Genomic DNA, 21,435 nt, shown 5'->3' on the forward strand with positions numbered 1-21,435 from the left:
ATTTTAGTCAAATATTTTTTCTATAATGTAAACAATGACAAAACCCCAGTCCTAATGTATTGTATGTACATTAAAAAAGAACGTTTTGAGTATATAAAATGTCTAAATATAACTCACACATCAATGTCCTGATCAGGAGAGCTGTCCTCTTCGCTGTACACAGCAGTGGTGGTGAAGTCTCCCAGGAACAGTCTTCGCACGATACTGCGTCTGTACCAAGCCTTGGGGAACGCCAGGATCTCTGTCAACCTGCGCATGTCGTACTTGAAGGAGGCCGAGCCGATGTCTATGATAGCTGTAAACATTCACGTTAATCTTTTAGTTGCAAGAGGTATGACAATTTATAATTTTACTGTAGGACTTGGATGTTTTACTGTATACAAATTGGAAAGATTATTTGGTTGTAAATAAAACAGATTTTCATTCCAATAGAGTGTGTAAGATTAATTTTATGATTACGTTAGTACATTACAGTGACTACAGTAAATATTTTGATAAAGATAAAAAGCGGGTTTTTCTGGTTTTCGGAGGGACCAAAGCAGTCAGGTGGCTTAGATAATAGACTAATATTATTTAATGATTGTTATGACTATTTTAAAGTTTGATCCAGGATTTATGATCTGACTATTGTATTTTTTGAATGCCTGAAATTTCACTCCATAGGAATGAAATTGACTTTCTAAAAGACAAATATCCTGCTAAAAAAATATTGTAGGACCCAAACCTTGCCGAAAAGCTACCTTAAATATAGATAATAACATGTAAAATTGTATTACACATTTTAGTAGAACTAAATTTTTTTATCTTCATAAATTGGCTTTTGCAGCCGGTGTGTCAATCCAAAAATTTTTTTGTCGTCATTGTCAACCACATTTCAGATGAACTTAAATGCTGGATGTTTTCCCTTGCCTTGTTTTAGCATTTTCAGTGGCTGGGTGAAATAAGTCCTAGGTCGGTGTCTAGGATGCAGGTTAGGGGTAGGGGTCTGCGGGTTTCAGATCTTGATTTTGCCATGATCAGGGACCAGCAGACCTTGTCACAGTTTTGCCATGTTTGCTGAACAAGTAAACGACATTGCCGTGACCGTGGAGGAAGATGTTTTAGATTTTGCCATGACCACGGGAGATGTTAATGATTGCCTTGAGGGCAGGGGATGTTCCCGATTTTGCTGTGTCCGCAGAAGACCTCAATGATATCGCCGTGACCGCAGATGTTCTAGATTTTGCCGCAATATGCTCACGATTTCACTGCAATATTACGTAGAGTAATGTACCTATAAAACCCCTTGTACAATTAATTTTAATTTAAATCAATTCTTTCCAAAGCAACCCAATTTTAGCCTCAGGCCCAAAATATTTTACCCGACCCAACCAGGGAAATGCATTCCATTTATGTCCAACCCAATTGTTTCATAGTCTGGACTTAGTATTAGCCTAATTACCGAAGATCCAAGTTCACAGCAATAGCAAACGTTAATTAACATCATCTGACAACACCCTTGACAAATTATCAATTTTATTAGTTTCAAGCTGAACTCACTTGAGAACCTGATGATGGCCTGGCTCTGGTCTGGTCCGGGAGACTTGGAGCTCTTGTTGTCAATGTTCAGCTTGCGACTACGAGACAAATGGAACTTGACGAACTCTACGTTGACACTGAGCGAGTCTTTCCGCTCACTGTCAGCCAGGGGAGACCACTGCGCCTCTTTTAGACCTGAAAACAAAAACAATAGTATATTACTGTAAAATGTACGTATTTTTGTCAAAAAAATAAAGCCTAACTTACAAGGTTCATTTTTGCGTATGGCTCCGTAGTTCGCGTATATGCCGCAATGAGGAGGCTCGCCGCTTATTGTCTTTATCAGTGAAAAGAATGACACCATTTTAGCTTTGTAGCTGACATGTACACTTTGCTGTGTGTTTTAAAATTATTGAATCCCCCCCGCATGAGAGATAATATCAGCGATACGTTTTTTGACCACAAGAAACATATCTGATGTCAATATTCATCGCCAGATGACTGAGGGTTTGCCCCTAATGCAATTATAGAGGGTAAGTGCAGATATAGGCTAGGTAGTTAAAAATGGCCGTGAAAATGTCCATTTGGGTGACACCCCCGTGAAGTGTCCATCTTGAACCGGTAGTAACTGCAATATGACCCAACAAATATAGGCCTACAATAAGACTACCAAACACTTCATCTTGGTTGTCAGGTTTGGCTTGACGTAATCGTTTGACGAATATTCCTTGCTAGTAGCTTTAATGTTCACACATAGATACTTTTTTAACAAAAACTACGACACATAAATTTCCAAACAAAATTTGAAGATTTAGTTTTCCCCCTGTAGTTCATTAAAATTTCATATATCCAATCTGAATGCCGAGTGAATTAGTTGTTTGGCCATTAACATTAGAAGCAACACAACCAGTTGGTGCTAATATGAGAACACTGCCGTCATCGTAGATTGATTTCGTTGTATTTACAACCTCATTTAGGCCTATAACTACTGACTTTTTTTCTACAGCCATAACAATGCTTAGTTTGCAAGATAACACTAATGGAAATGAAACATTTATAAAAATACACAGAATAACTTGTTCTGTCACCATCTGTCTACGCCCGACTCACCTGACTTCTTTCCACCGTAAGGATGGAATATGTAGACGGAGAAGTCTGCCAAACAACCAGTCACGCTAAGTCCTCCAATGGCAGACTGAGCGGCCGACCCAGCCCCAAACCTGCAAACAACACAAGAATAACATGTTGATCCGCATTGCATTTGGTTGCATTGGATTTAGAAGGTGAAAGACACATTCCAAAACGGTAGTAGAGCAGTAAGACCTCTTTTATTTCATAGACAATTTATAAAAAATCCATCAAGTTCATTATAATTTAATTAGGGTATACTTATGGTACGTAAAAACCAGATTTGGCAAAAAACTACTCACCCTGAAGAGTCAGTTTCCGCTCGTTTTGAGGAAAAGACGATATCCAGCGACGGCAGTTGCAGCATACACTCTACACGGGACACGGGCAAGCAGGAGAAGCGGAAAGTCGACGGCTGCATGTGGAAATACACGATGACGTCGACGGGGAACGAGGCGTAAGCGTACTGATTACCTGCAGCATTTACCCAAGCCCCTGGCCCCGAGTCATCCCTCATGTTGAACATGTTGACTGGGCCTGGCAAACATAGATAAATTAACTTCACATTAACATCAGAGAATTTGTTTCTCAAGTTATTGTGCTAACAGATACGTATATGAATTTGAACGGATGGTGTTTTTGGCCTCTGGGGACCTAAAACGAAAATGTAAGTCAGTCCCGGGGTTACGTCTTATCCTGAGACCTACTGTAACAGCCTATTCCCCATATGGGAAATTCGCTAAAAGGCAATATATCAATACAGCTCAAAGATTTGACACAACACTCACCAGGAGATGTGAAGGGACTCTTGGTCTCTGGGATTGGTTCCAGAGTCTGCTCCAGGAACTCCAGGATGTGGGGTGAGATGATTGTCTCTTCCGGGATACTCTGGAGAGTAGTCCAGGCAAACAAACTTGCTTTTTTGGTGCCAGCCGCAGCTCTGCGGCCTCCACACTCCTCGTCCTCCACCAGAGTCTTGGACTCATAGTGAACCTGCCACAAGTGTTCAATAATCAACCCTGATTCATAATACCGGACTGGGTGGATATTTATTCGGCCAGATAAACTAACCTATGAAAAACAATAATTTACAAATCAAAATATTATGAATTCTGTTAGGTATCATCAATTATAAGGATAAAGGTAAAATTACTCATATTTTGTACCCTTTGACAACATTTGGCATGATTTGGCCATCACTTAGATACTCATTTTCCAAACCATCACCAACTGCTACACTTTCTGTATAATTTATATTCATAACATTTCTAAAATGAAAATCTAAATGCTTTCTAAGAGGAAAAAAAACAACTTGGCAATATAGGATGTATGGCTTTAGAACTTGGCTTTAGAATGTGTCGCTTTATAACTTGGCTCCTTAACAAAATTTGCAACTTTTGATCAAAATGCCTTTTTTAATATAGACAAAATATATTTTTTTTAAGTGTTACTAAGCTGACTAGTTGCACAGTTGACTGTTTCAGATACGCAAGCTATTCCCCACCTTAACATCAAGCCCAGGTATATGGAAGATGGTGAGGTCCACCAGCTGTGCCAGACTGCTCATGTTGGCTGGTGCGAGATGTCTCAGTTTGGCACTGGTGTGGTGACGACCCTCCTTCTGCGACCTCCGACTCATGTTGGGACTTCCCCTCACGTCTGCTGGGAACTCAAACATCCCTCCAGAGCAACTCCTCTCCTTCTTCATCCGGCTCATCCTGCAACAGTCCAAGGATAGCATGACTATAGGTACTACACAGATAAGTAAGGTACAGAGAAAACTTGCTTATAGAACGACCGTGCGTTTTCAGCTCCGGTATGTTGTGACGGAAATATTATTCTGACAAGCAAGGAAGAACCTGTGTGGAAAGCACTGTGCAGAAATTCCTATCGCACAGGGCACAGGGTCTTCCTCCACCATGAACGTTGTAGTACACAAGAGCGAGGGGAGCTTTGCCGTAGTGGACACACCAGCGACTAGTGCTAGACACTACTTAAGTGTAACATTGAATGTTTTTTCTGGACCCTACTACTACTATGTGGGCACTATCATACTACATAAACTGGGTAGCTGAATTGTTAACAGTGGTAACCTAGTAATCCAAATGTTTGATGTTGACAAAAGCTAATAGCTTTGAAACTGAACCCAGCTGTCCTCTATCAGTGGGATTTAAATAAATGATCCTAACTGATGAACAGCAGATCTTAGTCAGTAACAAAGCTACACAGATCATCTCACAAAATCCTACACACATCCTTCACTCATATTTGGATTAAAATTAGGGATGGTCAAGTCTCGAAATTTCGGGAAATTTTAAATCTTGTTACACGAGACGAGATTTCTTTTTGACCGAGATTTTTATCGAGACGAGAATTAAAAAAAAAAAAAAAAAAAAAATTAAAAACGCCTGCAGAAAGTCAATGCAGCAATACAGGAGCGTGTTGTAGTTGCGTTTCCTTTGCGAAGGCGTTCTTATTTAATTAATTCTATAAATGTAAATATTACTTTAATTATTTTAATAACATTACTTTAATAACATTTGAGAAGTTTTGTTAAGTGTAAGCAGTGTGAGGAATGTTTTATTACTATAAAAAGTCAAAACAAGTAACTATTTTATAAAAATTAATATTGCTTTCATTTTATGATTTATTTTATTTTGGGATAAGTTGAACTCTATCCTAACTGATATCACTATGTTTCTTAATCGTAGGCATTTTTAATAAGTTAGGCGTGATTAATAAAAAAATGTTATGCTGATGTTTTTTAATAAAAGATTGTAAATATTCTTGCCTATTTTCATTATTGTTGTATTTAAACAGTCATCTAACAATGTTACAAAATCAGGTAAAAATTTTGAACGTGCATTTCCCGTTGTGTATGAGAAGGGAAATCCCGTAAAATACACACCTAGGAGGTGTCCCCATCTCAACAATTTATAACTAGACCATGTGAGAGAAAACACTACACTTTTGAGAGAAAAAGATTGATTTAGATGTAGTATTAATCCATGAACAAATTAAATGTGATGAATGCCGCAAAGTGTCAATGAGTAGAGTATCCAATGCCAATACCGACCCTCGTGTCGCAAACTAATTTCACCGACACTTCTCCTCTGTGTGTTTATTGATTGATGTTTCAAAATCAGAATACTTTTACTCTGAAGAGCATGAGTCCTCAAAATTTTAAGACTGTTGCTGCAAAGATAATTATGAATTCTTCAAAATCATGCCATACTTTTTTGTTCTTGTATAGCCTGCTTTCAGGTAAGATTATAGTCAATGGTTCAAATGCCTAAAACTGATATAATTTAAATATATCTAAAACTGAAGAATATAATTTTTTCCGCACAGGTAATCATCATTGTAACACTCACATCTTGAGTTCGTCCTCCCTAGTCGAGTCTTTGGTGTGCAGCACACACTTGCCGCTGTTTATCAACACCTTCACGTCCAGTTCAAAGTCAATGTTGGGCTCCAGCGGCTTCTGACAGCTAGGCGCAGAGAACAACAGACTCTGCGTCGTCTGCTCCTTCTCTGGCTCTACCAGTAGCAGGGTGCTGCACAACACACGGGTGAACTCAGTGATGACGTGAAATGTATACACTTTTAAAATCTATAAAACGTTCATGAGGAACACACACTTTTGAGAAAACCCTAACCTGACAACTTTCAACCGCCGCATACTAAAATGAAAGGTCTATATGAGTCTACTGCTGTCGTCAAGACCAATTAATTAATCATAATAGCAATAGCACTATAGTTTTTTTTGCTCCGTTTTATGTTTTATATAGGTGATTAGGTGTATTTATTTTGATGTGCATCATTTGATACAAATTTTGAACTTCAGACGGAGTTAAGATAGTCTTGCTCTTGCTATAACCTATTAGTTACTGTAAGTTTGGTACTCCCGTGTTCACTTTCGGTACTTGTAATGAAATATACTATTTTTTTTTCCAAAGGTGTTGAAAGTTGTAAGTAGCCTTACCTGCCGTCTGTGGAGTCGTAACTACCCTTGTGAGCTGACAAAGACGACCTCAGTCCGTCTGACGGCCAATCATCCACGGGTAGACTCAGCTCCGAGCTCGCACTGGGGAACGAGGCTTGTCTAAATAACACATACAGATCAAACAATTTTACATCCTACATTATCATCTTAGGACTCTATAACCTAGCTTAGAACTGTATACAGATTGTTTCAGGCATTTGGGGTCCTATGATAAACAATTCGTTAGCCATTAGAAAGATTTGAGTCTGGTTAATAAATAATCAATTAATTAACCTTAGGGACTGAAGTCCTGCACTCTATTATAAGACCAGTTTGCGCCCCACATTCAGACACTGTATTCAAGATATATACGTGGGTTGAGGAAGATATTTCAGGGTGTTTAAGAATCAAAAGTACAATATTGCTAAGGCAAGATTTTTTTTTTAATTAGAATATTTAAGCAAGCGTTATTGAAAGAGTCATCGAACTTAAATTACCAAATAACTGCTGTTGCAGCAAAATCTATTCAATTAAACAAAATTTGTACCGTACCAAAAAAAATGCTAAGATTTACATTCATATACAAGTACCTGGTGATGTTGTGGGCATCGCTAAATGTTACCCTGGGAGCGCCCAGACCACGCGAGGCCCGCAGTGACGCAGACCTGGACGGCCCTGAGTGAGGCGAACTGTCAAAACTGCCTGACGTAACACTTGCCGCAGCCGTCTCATCAGGGCTATCAACACGATAACATGTCAACAATCAACTTATATAATATATTTATTTGTCCTCACGTATTTAACTTTTCTACTTTTCGGTGCTTTTGAATATTGACATTCAGTTTTAACACATAAGTACACATCTTCAAAGACCATCAAAAATCAAAGTTTTCACTACCAAGTTGTTAAGCACAACCACTCATCTTGACTCAATTTTTAAGTAAAAGCCTGTGTCACACTTGGCTACTTACTAGCAGCTACCTAGTAGCAGCTACTGAAATAGCAGCTACTTTTCCTGTCACACTTATTTTGGTAGCGTCTATTCACTAGCTGCTACTACTAGTTTAGCTCAAGAGAGGTTATGTCCCAAAGACACGGATATTTTCTATACAGGTTCAAAAAATTAATCACATCTCCCCCACCCCACTTCGGATCACTCATGATTACTTCAGAAATTATTCAAAATGAACTAGTATAAACAAATCAGGCAGACAGCACGTGGTGCAAGTAGCCGCTAGTCTGCTATCGAAGCTGTCACACTGGGCTACAGTCGCTACTTGATAGCTGCTAGTTGGTCACGTGACTCACTAGCGCAGTTTAGTAGCACGGAAAGTTGGACATGTTCAACTTTCCATGCTAGTAAAATTTCACTAGCGTGCTACTCTTAGTAGCTGCTACTGCCTATGTCACATTGGCTACTTAGTAGCTGCTATTTCGCTAGCTGCTAGTAAAGTAGCGTAGTGTGACACAGGCTTAATTTCAGCTACACTACTAAAATAAATTTAAAAATCACTAATTGTCCATTTCTAAAAAGAACAACACTATCTCTGATTGTAATGGAGATTAGCAATGTCAAGGCAGTACCTGTCAATCTCAATATGATGTTCCAATGTAGGCGACGGCACAATGAACGATCGCGACCTGAATGTTGTTTTGTTTTTGTTTGAAGATTTCACACTTTGTCTTCGAAGCTTTTGAATCATGTCCCTGAAAAAGATTAAATTGTTAGGTATCATACGTTTGGTATTTTGATATAAATGATGTAATAGTTGTCCTATGATAATATTCACAATTGTTATAAAGCACTGTGCAAGAACCAAGTTGGTAATAGATATAAAAAATGTATAGACATTGTCAATTTTTTTCAATAAACCCAAATCTTTTTGAAAAAAAATATATTTATTGAGGAAAAGTTACACAAATCATACCTCCTGAAATCCTTGAAAACCATAGCCTCCAGTTCACGTAATCGTTTCATTTCGGATTCAATGGTGCCGTGTGAAGCACCGAGGGCTCGTAAGTCGTTGATGATTTTCGCTTGTTCGTACATTTCCTTTTCAATCAGTTTGGATCGGCTCTTAGAGTCCAGCGAAGGATCCAAGGCAAACGCTGGGAGACTGTCGCATGTGAAGTGCTTACCTCTTCGCAAAAGAATGCTTTCCTGCAACATAAGACAGAATGAGAAAACATTGTTGGATAGCATTTTTATGATTTTTGCAAGGAAATTATCAAAATCATGTTACAATCCAAAGGACCTTGTTATAGGTCGGCCGCTTAGAAAACGACCTCCTCCAGCATTGGTTTAGCATTAGCGCGCAGGTCGTCTTCTAAGCGGCCGAACTATATCAATCTAATATCTAATACTGGTCTTTTATTATACCATATAGAATTATATTGTTAGCCCAAAGACACATTAAATCTGGATCCAAAAATAATGTTGCTCAGGGTTGGACCACGAACCTTTGGATCTAAATGTAAGCATAATCACTCGGCTACTCCAAATCACTTGGCAAGATAAATGTTAATAAGACCATACAAAAATGACTTACAAAGTGTAAACAAATCAGATATTAAACAAAACAATAAGTTGAACAATAAGTAAAACCAATAGTGAAAAGGGTATCTGTTAGGGTATTTGCAAAGGGGTATCCCTTTGCAAAAAACCTGTGGGGAGATCAAAAGTACATCAAGAGATAGTTGGAGGAGACTAGAAGTAATTACTGATAATAAACCAGAAGTAAAATATAAAATTGTAATGTTAATCTAGGACTGATCATCTAATAAAGCTTTTGGGTGTACGAATAGCACACAGTAATTAATTGTGAGCCATTTTAATACAAAATTAGTTGAAAAGAACCATCACTTTAAAGAGTATGTAGCTAACCCAGAGCACAAGAAAAAATGGTGGTGATAATTTCGATAAGTTTAATAAGCTAGTTTAGTGGCATATCAAAAAACATTTGAAGTGTTAGGATTGGTTTTCCTTAACAATGTTTGAGCTTCTTTAATACGAAATGCCACTGACGTAAACAATATAATAGAAATTTTAAAAGGAAAAATACATTCTGTTGAATCAAAAACCAAATAAATATCTGTCTTGTTTTCACACCTGACTGTTGTCGGCATTGTCGTTAGTGTCTGCGTCGTCGCTGTCGTAGCTCGGGTTGGCAGCATCGTCCTCCTGCACGGAGGTGAGTGTAGTCAGAGTATGGCCCAGGGCTGACAACTGCTTGCCAATGTTGACGTCAAGATGGATATCTACTCCTTCCATAGCCCACTGGACGTTCAGAAACCACTTGGCGTTCTCTGTAACGAAAACAGATTTTTTTACATGGATGTTTTTTTGGTGAGGATTGTTAAATATAAGTCAAAGAAAATATGTTAACCTGGTAAAGGTAATGATAGTGGGAAACAACCATCCTGTGAGTTAAGGATGAGTTTAGAATTCAATTGAGTGAAATGTATTTTAGTAACTTTTGTTACTGACTGAGACCAGCTGCTTCAATAGACAGGATAATTTATTAAAAGCCCAATCAACTAAAGACCAACCCCCTTTAAAACATGAAGAAAACTAGACCTGTGTAGTATAATCATAAAACAAAAAAAATTACACAGATGCACTATATCAGGGGTTTTCAAACTTCACCTACTCAAGGACCCCCATTAATTATGTATGTAATGCGGACCCCCTACAATTACCCCCAGCCCCTATTAACCACCCCCATGACCCCTTAATTTTTATTTTGAATTGATAATTTTAAAAGATGACTTATTTATAATAGGCCAAGGAATAGGTAAACAAAATAAATAACCAACAAACAAACAACCAAACAAATCAAAACTGTTATTTTCAGAAATAGGCACTTTTGGTGTGAGTGATTAAAAATAAATGTCATTAAAATTTTTTTGCGGTCCCCCAAAAAATTGCTTGCCCTAGGGGGCTGCGGACCCCACTTAGGAAAACTCTGCACTAGATGTTGGCAAGAAAATAACCAAAGCCGCTACGTTTTTCTAACAACTATGAAATGGTCTATGAAATAATAAAATACAGAAAACCTTATAGTAACAATATGTGTCTCATAACTTTGACCAACTTTGTCATAAAGTCTAGAAACATATAGTTACAGCAATGTCTGGTTTATCCAAATCAGAATTATCCGTACCTGATTTTTGGAGGGGAAAAACTAAATTAATGATTAAAATACAGAGTTAATTTCAAACGCCTTCAAAGATTCAGACGCAACCGTAACTCTTTACTGTGCCCAACAGGTATCATTATTGATGTAGGAGCTATACAGAAATAGGGTTTTCTTTTTGAATTCAAGAGTTCCGTTCATACCTGAAACTAATAAAAGTAGTTGTTTTTAACAACTAACTAATGTTTTTTTAACTTTATAATAATTTTTAAATCTATATATATATTATAGAGGTTGGCGTTATTTACGTAATGGGATCAACAATGGGATAGTTAAATGTTATTAGTTAATTCACCTATTACCCTGGGTAATAGATTACTGAGAATATACTATTATTTACATTATCTGAACTCTGGGTATTTTTAAACGATCATATAAAATAACTGTCTCATATTAACACCGAGCATCACAAAATAATATAGTAACTTGGTAATAAACTACTGATAGTGGTAAGATGGTTATTTATGTACCATCGTCTGAACTGCTAATACGTATATAACTTGACCCGGCTTAAAAGTTCTTAACAAGGAAGTAATAGGTGAAAAATAAATAATATTATGAAAGGCAAATTACGCACTTTATTTTTATAAAGTTGTATATTTTTATCGTCAAAGGTTTTTGTGAGATGTTTGAGATTGGGTGATAGTTAGATATACAATGTTGATGTCATTTATTCTACCATATGTTGTGCAAGTACGAATAAAGATGTTTCGAATTGAATTATTGGCCATTATATATAACTGTCAAAAATCATATTAAGACCTACAAAATACATCTAAAACTCATCAGAGTACGCTAAAACTACCCGTACTCACCAATATCCATCTTCTGAGCCGCTATGGTCCTGCTGCACACCTCGTATGTTCCCTCCGACACCACACACAGGTTCATTGCGGCCTCGGAGGTGTTGGGCTTCCAGTCGTCCAGGGACGTCTCAAAGTCGTCGGCGAACCGCAGACACAATCCTACGAACCTGCCCTTGCTGACCAGCGAGCCGGAGCTGCAGGCCGAGATACTGGTGGACTCCAGTGTTACCACTACAGCAGCACAAGACTCGTTCTCCATGAACAGCTGACGACCGACACCCCACGTGGGCTACAGACAAGTGTTGGATTTGATAGTGACAGTGACAAAATTATTTGGTAAGCACTAAACAATAAATTTGTTTAGTTGTTAGTATGATAGTTGTTTGGATGTAAGGAGCACAAGAGCTTAGGGTTTCAGGGTTTTTAGTGAGGATAACAGATTTATCTGAACGGAGAAGTGTGAAAACTGGTATAATAAACACAAAACTTTAGAATATTACACTGTCGCTGACAGCATTTTCAAGGAAGGTGTGTGGTTGAAAAAGAGATAGTTTTCTTTAGGCCTAATAATAAGCCAGTAAGATTATTTATAAAGTTTGGATGGTTTTATGAAGATCTTAAAATTTAAATACACTACATACACATTAGTTTATGATAATGATACTAATAATTTTTTGAATATAATGTTACTGCTACAAGCAGATAACAGGTCATGCCTAGAAGCTATTTTAGAGCAAGATGAGTTTTCGGCAATAGTTGAAATACAATATTTTCACCTGTTTATTTTGCACAAATAAGATGTTTTGTTAGTAGCCTTGTTCTCATAACTCAATCCTAACACATGTTATATTCATAAGACTAACAATATTTCTTCAGAACAAAACCAATCCTAAAATTTAGACTCCATCCATTAGACTTGGTCCATAGATAGAAAATTAAGTTCAGGCAAGATTATGTAATTGGTATAACATTATCAAGGTGAGTAAGAGAATAAAAACAAAACTAACCGGTGGCAACGGGTTGAGAGGAACACAGATTCCCATGTCTTCTACGGTGAGTTGAAGAAACAAAGTCCCCAGATGGGGAGTGCTCAGTTTCTCAAATGGCATCTTTTCAAACACCTGTAAACAAAAGGCATATTTTCAAACACCTGCAAACAGAAAATCGTCACACTACACTCATCTGACACAATCTACTAGACTACAATAATTTCTCTTTCCAAAAGCATTCTTTAGAAGTGTTACAAATATAAATAAAAGGTTATAGTGTACTGAGATTTAGATTATGAGTTCTTGGAGGCTAGTGGCCATCTTGGATTAATTTCAAACAGCTGCTGAAGAGTCATTTATCATCCCAAAAATTAGTTAGAATACCAAAGTAATTAGAAATTTTCATTGTAATCTTGTTATGGTTTTTCAAGGGAGTCCTTGTAGGCTAACGGTCATCTTGGATTTACCTGCCTTAAAAGCAATGTTAATTTCAAACAGCCGCTGAAGGGCTATTTACAATCTCAAAATATTTTTTCTAACCCCAAAATGATTGCAATTCAAATATCTAGGACACTATGTGATAAGAAATTTTCTTTGTAGTTTTGTAATCGTTAGATGAGATAGAACGGCTAGGCTCCAAGGATTCTGTAAACAAATTTAAGCCTGCACAATTCTTGTATCTTGTATTTCAAATGCAATTTTACCTCCAAAAACACCAAACACTCTCATAATCTGGACACAAATTGTCAGTGTGCACATAAAGACATCACTGTAAACTACGACTTAACCATTTGATGCAAGTTACCTGCTGGGTGGCAGTGAGCACTTCTTTGTTCAAACTAGACCTCTGTTCGGCCCAGTACTCGTAGGCGTTCTTATAGTTGAGCCACACCAGGATCGCCTTGTCCACAGCCATCGGTTGTATGTAGATCAGCGGCCGCTTGAGTGTGATCAGTACGACCTCTTTATCATCACTGCCTGGACCCACCATCTCCCCTTGGAACGCATTACGAAGGCCTGAAACCCACAGATGTTGCAACATGTTGTGTCTGTTTAATTTTTTTTTTTTTAAGATGGACACTATTGAAATTTTTTTTTAAGGGTAACATGACTTTAAAAAATGTAAAAGAGCCAAGCAGTTAACGTTAATCCTGTGTTGATATAACTGAGACGTAGAGGGAATAAACACACAGCGAGGGAAGAAAATTCAATAAAGGTTGAGTTGAGATTTGACTGATTAAATTGTAAGAAAGCTAATTTGTAATGAATTGCTACTCTTTACTTGCTAATTGATACAAACAGAATTTAAACTGGACCAATTTAAGCCTCGTGGACAACCATGGGGAGGTAATGATAGCATAAATAAAAAAATAGGGATTACATCCACAACAAAAATTTTGTTACAGTAATAAATTTTTTTTACCAATAAAACAATTTAACTACAAAACATCCAATGAAAGTAACCACACAGTAGGCCAATATTCCAACATACATACACAAGAAACTCACCGATTCTAGTCTTGAAGAAGGCAAACTGTTGAAACTCAGGTTCGGCCTCCTCAAAGAGAACATTCTTGATCAGCTGACCCAAACTCAGGTTCACATCGACCTGAGCTTTGCCGAATATCTTCAGTGCAGCGTTGGGCTGCGCTGCGCCGGACACATTCTGTACTCTGTTGGACAGTTGGAAGTCGACTGCGCCAGTCTCTAGTCGGACGGCGCAGTTGGTCGGTGTCGTAGCAGTCAGCTGAATCCTCTGTAAGTTATGAAATTGTGTATACAAAGCGATTTACGACACATAAATAACTTTGTTTAAGATGTAGTAGGCAATTTTAATCCTTGAAATCCAAGGTATGAAGTATCTGTATAGCCCCTGATTGAATTGTTTGACTAATATAGGCTGTTAACCTCATTTCAATAATTCCTCAGTGACATTAATCACAAAATGGATCACCATACTAGGTGCAAACATCACCATGTATAGACAATACAAAAATATAATTTATTTATCAGATACATTGACACCTCCAATTTAAGTAAAAAAAATTATGTTATTGTATTGCGTTACTTGAAGATGATACAGTAGTGTCAAAACACTGTGACTAATCACGTTAAACAATTCATAAGGCAAGGCTAATTAGCCTAGATTAGTCATATTTAGGGGTGTGCGATGCATTGAAAATGCATCGAAATTTCGATTCGATTCGATGCATCAAATCGTGATTCGATTCAGCATGCATCAAAATCACGATGCATCGATTTGGCCTCGATGCATCGGAAAAGACCGATGCAACGATTACGTCCCGATGCATATTTAAAACTAATTCAGGACTCCAAAATGAGTTTTAGATAGGGAAGTGTCAATTATCGCTACCACCGATACTCGGACATTGCCGATACTAGGAATATCGGTATCAAGAATCGATTGCCAAACATTGATTTCGCCCGATTCCGCCGATACCGACAGCCGACAGGGATGGATATTTTATTTTAACATTTATTTATTTGATATCTATTAGTTTTGTAATCACGCTAACAACTTTAGTAACCAACTTAGCACACTATTTAGTTCAAAACAGCTAAAGTTTATTTTCAGCTGTTCTCTCTGCAGGCAGATGATATTGCACAACACAATACAATCTACATTTCAAGATGTCAGACAGTCAGAATTCAGTCTCAGACAACCGGCGCGCGAGTGTCCTCAACACGAAATTATACTAAAAAATGTCTGTATCAATAAGTCAGATCTTTAAATGTATTATTTTTATTTTTAGAACAAAATAAATAACCTAAACTTGTCTAAATGTTCAGTTTCATCCCTGCATTACGCATCATTAGAAAAATTCGATTCAATTACAACATCGAAGTCAGAGGGTTAGGCTTGCACTTGCCTATTGCACCAAAAAGTAGATCCATATTATATCTGTACTATCTACCTAGTTTAAGAGTTTAAGTGAAGTTTTAAGTGCTACTATAACATAAGTTTTGATTGAAAAACACCATACGCATAGTCCATGTCGATTTTGTAATATTATATTGAATGGTAAATGTTGACCATCTAAGATAAATCAAAGTATGTAACAAGAGTTCTCATTGGTCGAGAGGACACGCTGCACTGTCATGTCAGCCAATCGACGTTCGTGTTTCAATGGAGCAAGTGACGATTGCTAAGATACATTGATAAATATCAAGAACCGTTATGTAGGACGTGTTTGTTTGTAAAGAGTATAAAATTAGGTTAAAGTTTAAAACGGTGTGATTTTCTTTTGTCTTACAAAGACCTAGATTTGACAATAAGGTTATAAACGAGTATTGTCGCGTCGTTGTTCCTTGTTGGTTTACTTTTTCAGATTCCCTATCAAACGCCCCTATCTGCTATCTCTCTCTCCCCCCCCCCCCTCTCTCTCTAACGATGTACTGATTAAACAGATTGTGGTTGACGACTTTTCTACTTAAGATTCCCTGTGGTTATTTTAGTTCAATCAATCCCATAACCTTTCTATCGTTTATCAAAATAATTAATTAATCTGTTTTGTATTTTATTTCCTTTAAACCAACCCCTATTTACCATCTGTATTTTATAGAATAAAATGTTTGTTTATAAATTTTGACTGGCCACACAATTTTGTACCTATTTTATTTTGTATAAAGTAACAGATACTTTGATGATTATATATACAGTATATATATATCAATAAGTGCTGTGTGCTGTAATGAATGCTTTTTATTATCAAAATAAGTAATCAATTATAAATTTTTGATTATACATGGGTCATTGAATAGGTACCATAATGTCATGTAGTTTCCTATTTGTAACTTGCAAATAATAATAATTGATAGTTAATTCTGGAAAATGAAAAATAGTGAACGCATTCATAAACCTGTTGTCAAAACAGCAACGCAGGTGAAGGCCCCCTTCACACTGGGCCACCATGGTGGTGACACCAGTGGCGACACCATGGTGGCTACGTTACATTAGCATTGATTTAAATGGGACATCTTCACACTGAGCTTTGGTGGCGCGTCTGGCCGCGCGACCAGAAATGCGGTGGCTCGGGGTTGCGATTTTCAGAGACACCAGTCTGGTGGCGCCACCACGTCGTACCATGGTTTCTTATCGGACTATTCACATTGGAGCGACTGGCAGCGCCACCAGTCACTACCAGCGAGCATTACTCAGTATACTAGTTTACTAATCTTTTGAAGTTGTTAAGGTAATAAATATGGGGAAACGATTTTATTGATATAACAAAATGTATAGGTACTCTATTTCATTTACATCTTTTCGTCATTGCAATGTATACATTGAGTCAAGGTATTACAGTGTTATTAATACATGGTATATTAAATATGTTTTTATTTAATTTTCCACAACGTTAGTAGCAGTTTCTCTTCTGGAGATATTTTATTTTTCAGACGCCCCAGAAGCTCATCAAAACTTAAAACACTCATTCTTGAGTAAGTAGTAATTGTGAAACGTGTCAGGGTTATTTCTAAGGTCTTGGTAGTGAATGAAAAAAGTCTCTTTGGTACTTATATCTCATAAAAACGGATGAACAAAAATACGTTTTTTTCTTATGTTTTCACAATTTCAAAAAATATATACGCTAAGCACCTGCCTCTTCGACGTCCAACTGTGAGCTGGCTGCAGCTGCACTGGTGGCTGAGCTGGTGGTCCATGCGCATTTTGACCGGCCACCAGTGTCACCACCGGTGTCGCCACCATGGTGGCCCAGTGTGAAGAGGCCCACCTAAGGGTTTATTGTTTCAGAGGCTAGGGTGTTTCAAGGACAAAGTGTTGGGCCTCCCGGCTTAGGGGGGAGGGGTGGTGGTTAGAGGGGGAGGAAACTGGTTTTGGCTATTTATTGATTAGTTCACCGACCCTTCTAGACAACAAAATTGAGTGACAGTGACAGTGTTAAATCACCGTGTTCTGTATTTAATTTGTTGTTTACTTTGTTTGTTATTCTATTAATTTTAGTGTTTTGTTCTATTTCCTCCTGGTCCCTTGCAAATTGTATTATCAATGCTAAATAATTGTGGTCAATTCAAATTATATTTTTTGATTATTCAAATCTCCTACACAAAAAGACAAAAGTCAAACCAGGCAAGGAAAAAACCTGCTATTGTAATCCCCGTACCCAGCCATTTGGGAAGTGGTGAGAGTGTGACGGTGCAATTTCGTCCTGGGACAAAATTGTACTGTCGGCCTCGGATAGCTAAACTAATTGAGTTAGTCCAGGGTTAGTAGTAATAATAATAGTTAAGTTTTAAAATATGGGCTCAGATATGGTCGTTAAAGCATCAGCTTTCAGTGAATGACACATTCATTACTGCCCGGGTTAGGCCCTAATTTAAACAAAATTAATAATTAGGCGTTAATTCCGTGAGTGAAACACTGGTCGTAAATAAACTAAAAATATTAACTTCGAAAATAAAATAAAAACTTCTAATTAATGGATTTACCGTGTTTCACTCTTAGAATTAAAACCAATTATACTTACAATTTAACCGATTCGATTGTCGCCCTCAGCCTAACACCTACTATTCGACGACACCAGAGTTATTTCACCACTGGCCTCGACCTACGGCTTCGCGACGGATATGCGCGGATCCGAGAGCTATTCCGCCCTCGGCCTAACACCTAGGTTTCGACGCTACCAGGGTTATTTCACCACTGGTGTATTTACCGGGCTATTCCGCCCTCGACCTATCGTCTCGCGGTCCGAGAGCTATTCCGCCCTCAGCCTAACCCTAGTATTCGACGCTTCCAGGGTTATTCCACCACTGGTTATTACCGGGCTATTCCGCCCTCGACCTAAGGGAGATGTTGCTAGCTATTCGCCCAGCACTCAAGTCCGACTGTCCCCTGTCCTGCGCGGCTTTTATAGGGGTCGCGACGCTAGCGCAGTACGTGGCCGCTCGGAGAACTAATGACCTTGCGCGGGACATTTGAAATCGTCTGAACGCTCGCTTTCTGATCTCGTAATATTTTAACCATTACACCCCCTCTTTAGTTCGGGGTGAGAAAAAAAATGCACGAAAAAAAAATTCTCTCACTTCAGAGAAATCAACAATGGGTGCCATCGTTTCGCATAACTGAAAGGAAAACTCTCGTATAAAATAAAACAATATTCTTTTGTTGTTAAAACTTTTTTTTTCTATTTCCATTCGGGGGGTTTACTTTGTACCGACCTATGACAATAACAGGGTCCTTCATATTTCGGCACCAATCGACTCGTAATAGCTTCGGTTTTCGACGAGAGCACGTGAGTTTGCTTTAGAACGGACCGACTAACATTGTACCACACATCCCTTCTCCGTAGGTTAGCCTGTCTAAAAGCAGTTCGGAGGTTCTTTTTGGGTGTCATCGTACAATTTCGTACAACGCCGTATCCGTTTGGCATGTTTAACCTCACGCTCTGGTTCTCCTAATTCCGAAGTATATTTGTCGTATGAAGACGGACATTTGCTTACTTTCGCAAACGAAGTATGATACCCACGATCTGGGTTTGGTTGCTCGGTAACCTTTGAGGTTTGTAGCGATGGCTTGAAATGCGCGACTATGGGACAGATTGTGACTCGTACATCTTCAGCCGGTGGCTGCTTAACGGGGTTTTGTGACAACGCATCGGCAACTCTGTTATCAGTCTCTTTACGATTCGTGACCTGAAATTCGTCATCTTGTTTCAAATGACAAGTTATAACGTTGTACGTGATCAAGCCTAGTTTATGTAGCGTATCTACTCCCAAAACAGCATCGCTAGTCAGCGAAGGTAGAAGGACTGCATTTAAAACGTTTTTCCTATCGTCAATCGTAGCCTCAAACTCGAAAAGCTCAGTTTGTTTCGCTGTAGTACCGTCCGCAAATCGAGTCTCAATAGAAACTGGCTTAGGCCTAATTTCACAACTTACCAAGTGTTTCGCCACTTTGGAACTAATCAGGCTCATAGCTGCCCCAGAATCCAAAAGAGCCAAATAGCTTTTTCCATAAATAGAAATCGCAACGTACGGCCGATTGTCCGTGGGATCTTTGACTGACCCAAAACCCGTCGGAAATATTTTAATACGCTCCAACCAATCATTCCAACTAGAGGGTTTTTGTGTAACCTGGGTATGAGCTCCTACCACCAGAGTCCGAGTTTTGTTTCCCAGATTGCACCTACAATTGACTGTTTTAATACCCACAGTTTTACAGTTAAAACATTTTAAAACTTTTGGACGTCGGCAATCTCTGTATAAATGCCCTATTTTATCGCAATTCCAGCATGTGATCGGTCGTCGTGCAGTTTGTTTCCCCTGCCTACATTCTCCTATACTCGCGATATTTGCGGTATGCGCGGCATTCGGCCTACGTGTATTGTAGTTATCGCTATTTTGATTAACCATGCGGTTATTCCACCGCTGGTTAAAATTGTATTTTCGATGATGCAATGATTTATTTACTTCGTCCCGCATTCCTTCATTCTCGCGTTCGTGTGTATTTATTTCTGATACATTAATGACGGATTGGGCAAAATGTTTTTCCATTTGCTTTCGTGGCTGATAAGCTGTTTCCGGTACCAGTGCCATCGACGGCGGCGGTGGCGGACGATATAACGACTTTTCACGCATATAACTTTCAACATGCGTCGCCTGTGTAATCATCTCCTCAAGAGAGAATATTTCTCCTCTCCTCATCGTTAACTTGTAGTCCGGTCGCATATTGGTAAAAATAATGTCCAGCTTTTGTTGTAACGAAAGCCCGCCTTTCCTTCTCATTAACGTCGTTATCGCAACTACAAAGTCCCTAAAAGGCTCCTTTTCGCCCTGTGTTCGCCGCCTTATCTCTTCATCAAGGTTTCGCTGATAACCCTGTGGCAGAAATTGTAGCGCGAAACTGTCTCTAAACGTCGCGAATGTTGGCCAGAAATCTTTCCCATTTCTGTACCACAAAAGTGCAGTACCGGTAAGCAATTCGGGAAGTGCTTTAAGTATCTCGTCATCATTAATCCCGTATGCTTCGATTAACTCGTCAAGTCGTTCGAGGAATGATATGGGATCTTTATGTCCGTCAAACTTCACATTCCATTTTCTAACAATACTACAAACTGATGGCGTAGTATTATATTCGTCCGGCAAATGTCGCATTTTGCTAACAGTAGGCATATTTGACGTAACTGTTTGCGTACTCATAATAGGCACCGAGCTGTAAGTTACTCCGCCCGTGCCTTGCATTGGTTGTGTTGGATAGTTAGTATCGTAAGTAGTCGATCGTCGTGTTAAATTTGCAATTGATTTACACAATTCCTCGAACGGTACATATTCTGGCATTCCTAAAATTTCTTTAATTTTATTAACCTCGCTCGTGGTCACGTGACCTGGTATTTTACTAGGCACATCAATCGAGCTAGGCCTAACATACAACTGATTTCCCGCTACAGAAATCGCCTCTCCTTCCGAATCATAAGTTGGAGTTTGCTGGTTTCCTCGGGGAATTCCCTCTTTCCAAAACTTCGAGAATCGGCGTCTTAATTCGTCCATTGTTCCCGACGAATCTAACCCATACCTATCCATCTCTCGCTTAAGCTCGTCTTTATTTAACGACCTTATCCAACTTGTCCTAGGATCTTCTTCCGGCGGAGTTTTCGAACTTAATTCTACAGCTTGTGTCGTTATCGGCAAAGCTAACATTGCGTCTGTCGCAGTAGTAGTTTCAATCGGTTTGGTCGGTTTCGATATCGCCCCAGTACTCGTGGTAGTAGTAATCGTTGAAGTACTAGTCGTTTCGATCGATTTGGTCGTTTTCGATATCGCACCCGTACTTGTAGCAC

The 21,435-nt window shown here is 38.5% G+C and overlaps 1 protein-coding gene across 1 annotated transcript in view; it reads right to left on the reverse strand.

Annotated features, from left to right (window-relative positions):
• The window catches only part of LOC128982159 (bridge-like lipid transfer protein family member 1), an 86,066-nt gene that overhangs the window by 21,256 nt on the left and 43,375 nt on the right, over nt 1-21,435 (reverse strand). The window contains exons 35-50 of the mRNA XM_054401217.1: nt 14,132-14,378; nt 13,428-13,639; nt 12,641-12,754; nt 11,643-11,922; nt 9,741-9,937; nt 8,560-8,792; nt 8,216-8,338; nt 7,222-7,368; nt 6,632-6,751; nt 6,021-6,203; nt 4,151-4,364; nt 3,435-3,639; nt 2,949-3,183; nt 2,629-2,738; nt 1,540-1,713; nt 118-295 (exon numbers count right to left, since the gene is read on the reverse strand). Of these exons, the coding sequence (XP_054257192.1) occupies nt 118-295; nt 1,540-1,713; nt 2,629-2,738; nt 2,949-3,183; nt 3,435-3,639; nt 4,151-4,364; nt 6,021-6,203; nt 6,632-6,751; nt 7,222-7,368; nt 8,216-8,338; nt 8,560-8,792; nt 9,741-9,937; nt 11,643-11,922; nt 12,641-12,754; nt 13,428-13,639; nt 14,132-14,378 (2,972 nt within the window). The remainder of the gene's footprint in view (nt 1-117; nt 296-1,539; nt 1,714-2,628; nt 2,739-2,948; nt 3,184-3,434; nt 3,640-4,150; nt 4,365-6,020; nt 6,204-6,631; nt 6,752-7,221; nt 7,369-8,215; nt 8,339-8,559; nt 8,793-9,740; nt 9,938-11,642; nt 11,923-12,640; nt 12,755-13,427; nt 13,640-14,131; nt 14,379-21,435) is intronic.

Source organism: Macrosteles quadrilineatus, unplaced genomic scaffold, assembly GCF_028750875.1.
Source record: "Macrosteles quadrilineatus isolate MER2022 unplaced genomic scaffold, UCM_ALF_1.0 Scaffold_142__1_contigs__length_272657, whole genome shotgun sequence".
Taxonomy (NCBI): Eukaryota; Metazoa; Arthropoda; class Insecta; order Hemiptera; family Cicadellidae; genus Macrosteles; species Macrosteles quadrilineatus.